This window comes from Lactuca sativa, chromosome 5 (genome assembly GCF_002870075.4).
Source record: "Lactuca sativa cultivar Salinas chromosome 5, Lsat_Salinas_v11, whole genome shotgun sequence".
NCBI lineage: Eukaryota > Viridiplantae > Streptophyta > Magnoliopsida > Asterales > Asteraceae > Lactuca > Lactuca sativa.
Window position 1 is genome coordinate 349,877,193 of NC_056627.2, and position 4,758 is coordinate 349,881,950.

Here is a 4,758-nt window from a genome sequence, read left to right on the forward strand (position 1 = left end):
AAAGAATTAGAAAAACGCCTTTTAAGCAATTTTGTTGGAATAACATCCCGACGCCGCCGTCTCATAATGTATTCTTTAGGAATCTGTTCAATATTGTAGTACTTAAAGACACATAATATGTGCCTACACAAAAGACCGACATGTTCAAAATGCATGTAGGTACATTTGTATGAACCATCTATTGTTGAGTGTGTAACCTGGAATATGTATGATAAAATATGAGTTTTAGTTATAAAGTCTTGTTGTGTGATTAAAAAAAATAATTATATATGGAAGTAATAACGTACCATGTATTAGGTATCCTCTGTAAGACAATCGCAATGGTATTCCTCAAGTTTGTCATCAACAACATGACTTGATGGTTGCCTTGTGGTTATGTTCTTTTGATTCTCCAATACAATAATAGTGTTAACACCATTATTAGAAGTAACACTCATTTGGAAACAAGTATTATCAGAATCTGAAATCTCTTTCTGCACCTGATAAATTTTTTTATGAGTGTAGACCTTTGAAGCATGTGGTTCAATTGGACTATATGTGATGAATCTAGGAAGTGTTGTAGCAGTGTTAAAGTCGTTGACAAATTGATTACACCTTTGACGTTCCATAACACCCTCAAATGTCATCATAAACATTAAAAGATAAGGAGCAGTAAGGGTGTTGTTCTGAAATGACCAATTTTGGCCTTTCGACAATGATGTAGTTCTCATAAGACCAGACATCGGTATGTCCTTGAAAAATGCAGGTACCCAACGTCTACGCAACCCATACATCTCTTGCATCCACTTGTTATTTGAAATGTTAAACTCATGTAAACAAGATTTCCATGCCTTTTCAAAATCATGGGGTTCCAACATAGAATTCCAAATTATAAAGTGAAAACACTTTCGAAAACCTGAGTTTGTGGCTAGTTGCGATGTTATCTGAATAAAAATAAAAAATATAGATTGGTATTAAATATATAATCATGGTATACAACGAAATGAATGGTATGAATGGTATAAACATAAATTCTAAAATAATTTAGAGTAATATTCTAGCGAAACAACCTTTTAAATTGTAATTCTGTCATATCATTTGTTCTGAAAGAATTATATTCTGATTGAACGATATATACTAACAAGGTAAACATAGTGACATTGTTTTGAATATAAAAAAAATATTCACCTTGTTTGTCAGTTTTTTTTATAATATGCCACATACAAAACCTGTGTGCTAACATTGGAAATACTTCATTAACAACCTTGTTTAAAGTTGGATCTTGATATACAAGAACAAGCGTAAGTTGTTTTTTGAATGCTTTCAAAAATGCTCTAAGCAGCCAATAATAAGAACTACCATCTTCTCTACTCAAAAGTCCAATACCAAAAGTCACACATTTCTTATGATTATCTGTCCCAGTGAACGGTACGAAAACCATATCATATATGTTCTAAAAAATAAAAATTGGTAAGCGTTATTGGAAGCAAGAAAAATTTTGTGATAACATTGCAAAACTTAAAAATACTTATTCATGCTGAATGTGGCATCCAGAGATACAACGTCTCCAAAAGCGTTGTAGTTGTACTTTGCGGTTTCGTCAGCCCAAAAAATCGAATTCAGTTTTTTCTTAACAACTTTAAACCCGAAAGAAAAAGTTGGGATATTTTTTTTCTTTCCAGCATCTTTACTACAAGGAATTTTGCATTCATAGAACCTATATAAGAATTGAGATTTCTCGTACTGTTCTTGAAATTAGAAACTAACCCACATCGAATGTCAGAAAAACCCTAAAGTCCGGTATACAGTTTATGTACTCTTGAGGCACCAATATTTTGCTTTGACAAGTTATGTATAAACATCTCATGTGAATAATCAAGTTTCCTCTTTGTACGAGACAAAAACATATTGTCCTTACCAAACAACTCATGATTATGTTGTTTGACAAATTCAGGAACAATATATTTATTAGTACCATGTACTAGAATAAAAACAATTTTCGCTTTGCATTCGCACCTAAATGAGTTTTTCCTTCTTTGAATCTTATTATGTTGAGGGTCTAAAGTATCCACTTTAACGGTTCTTGGTTTACCTTCCCGATTACATAACAAATGTTGTTGTGTGATAATGCCGGATTCGGTGGTTCTAATTGGTCCAAGCCTGACATCAAAGCCTGCTAATGATGCGTAATTGTAATACATTGATAATGATGCACTATATGAATCAACAATTGAATTGATTTTAGGTTTGGTGTGGTCTGAAACAACAGGAATCCAATAAGATGATCCACCAGGAGAAACATAATCATGTGTAACATGAGATTGTTCTGCATAAAAAAAAAGGACGAACATTTAAAACAAATTAAAAAACTGGCAAAGAATTAATCTAGTTTATTAAACTTTTTTCTTATTCGTATACTAACCTTTCTGAAAATCAATGTTATCATCAGCTATAGTATAATCTGCCTCATTATCATTGAAATCGAATTCGTTTTCCGCATCTTTTAATTAGAATATGTGTAATGGATACGTGTGTGTGTGTGTGTGTGTATATATATATATATATATATATATATATATATATAATACTTAAAATACATCACCTGGGTTATGATTACTACAATCACCGAAATCATATTCGGGATTGTCATATATATGATCTTGAATGTGTTCTAATGGATCCTCATCTTTGCAAGTGCAAGTTACGCCATATTGCAAAAAACAATATAAAAGTTCAACATTATTATTATAAAAATTAACAAGTATAAAAACTTATAAAGTAAATTCACCTAAATTTAGATTGCTATTCTCGGATATTTGAAAATCGATATAATGTAGAGAATCATGATCAGCTAACCCGAAATCTTCATAATCATGTGCATAATGCTTAGGATATTCACGTTGATCATGAATATGATCGTCACCAACTGATATTGTATCATCCATAAGATAATTTACAGCACGATTGAACACCAGTTGATTGGAGAAAGCAAAATAAATTCAATGTTACAAACTTTGAGACAATTTAGTATATATTAAAAAAAGGAGAAACCGTGTAATTGATATGTAACTAAAAATGAGTGATATATGCATTCATTGTTATCAATTATTTAGTTTTTTAAATTTCTAGAAACATTGTAAAGATAAGAATCAACACAAAATCGTATTATTCATCATGATATTGTAAATATTTGACATATTCATATTCCAAATATAATAAATTTCATAGATAAGACTTCGAAACATCCTGGGTTTTAAATTAGACTTTTAATTAATTTATTCAACAAACTTTAATTTTTTTTTTAAGAATTTACAAATGATTTCTGATTTATTATGGCATAAACGCATATACTAAGAAATCAATGAATATACCATACTGTTATTCTGTGAGAATATTTGAAACAAGATTTACAAAAAAATTATTTTTCACACATTTGTTCTGTATATTCTCATACAACTTAACAGAGACATAACTATACTACATTCTCATTATACCACAGTCTTATTCTGTAACAATATATGTAATAAGAATTACACTAAATTTATTTTGCTCATGTTTGATCTGTATATTGTAATACAAATTAACATTCTGGAAGAAATTGATAATAAGAATTCTAACGGAATCTTTGATTAATCATTAATTAAAACAATTTTGGGAACACTTACTCTATACGAACAGAAAAACGAAATGAATTAAAAAACATACATTCAATTGTGTTTTTGTTTATTTTGTATCTTGTAATCAACATTTACATTCTAATGCTTTTTATAACCATCATTCTAACAGAATATTTACATATAACATTATGTATAACACAATTTACGAAGAATTATTTTATACAAAAATATGAGAACAAAAATACATTTACAACATATCTGTATGCATATGATAAATAAGAAAATGTATGGAATTTTATTCAAAGTTAAAATGAAAATTATTAATATTAGTTGATTGAAAACATAAACTTATAAGGATAAACCCCTAAAATTCATGAATCCATATCATTATTAGACTGAAATAAAACTCCATAAAATCCGATAAGACTAAATTGAAAACATTATTCAATTCGTAAAATATGCTGACGAAATAAATATCTACTCTCTCTTGACCATTGCTTGAAGACAGTTCCTCTTATCATGACCAACACCAAAATAAATCCCACATCTTTTTATTTTCTTACGATATTGATTCACTTGGGATTGCTTGACATTCCGACCATTGTTATCAGAAAAGTTTTTGTTATTGTTATCAATATTATATTTGTTCTGAAAAACACAAAAATAAAATTCAAAATATGAATTTCATCAATGAAATATCATAAGAACAAATATGATATGACTCTGATGAATGATTATTCTGAACTATGAATAGAACAAATTTTTTATGCATATGATAAACGATTATTCAACACTATCAAAATAAAAACGTGCATGAACAACATACCTCCATTAACGAAATACCAGAATAAGAAAAATGATATGAAGATGATGAACGATGAATCTGCAATCGAATAAAACGTGTATATATATATATATATATATATGAATTTGATTGATATCAATCAAACTTTAATTAACTCGGAAAGATATAAATTATATAGTAAGATTACATTAATACCCCTTAAGAATGATTGACCCACAGTTATGCATACAATAACACAATAAATACATTAAACACCTGAATATATATATATATATATATATATATATATATATATATATATATATATATATGTGGGAAAAGTGAATATACCCTTAAGGGTATATAAGCTTAGGTACC

At 28.5% G+C, this 4,758-nt stretch overlaps 1 protein-coding gene across 1 annotated transcript; it reads right to left on the bottom strand.

The window, feature by feature from the left end:
- Positions 1-293: 293 nt before the first annotated feature.
- Positions 294-4,428, bottom strand: LOC128126151 (protein FAR1-RELATED SEQUENCE 8-like). Its single transcript, XM_052763909.1, has 9 exons — positions 4,423-4,428; positions 4,089-4,244; positions 3,474-3,485; positions 3,351-3,362; positions 2,402-2,405; positions 1,996-2,305; positions 1,540-1,669; positions 1,232-1,432; positions 294-923 (listed from the first exon to the last, which is right to left on the bottom strand). Exons 1-9 carry the CDS (start codon positions 4,426-4,428, stop codon positions 294-296), a joined length of 1,461 nt encoding a protein of 486 aa, XP_052619869.1.
- Positions 4,429-4,758: the final 330 nt, after the last annotated feature.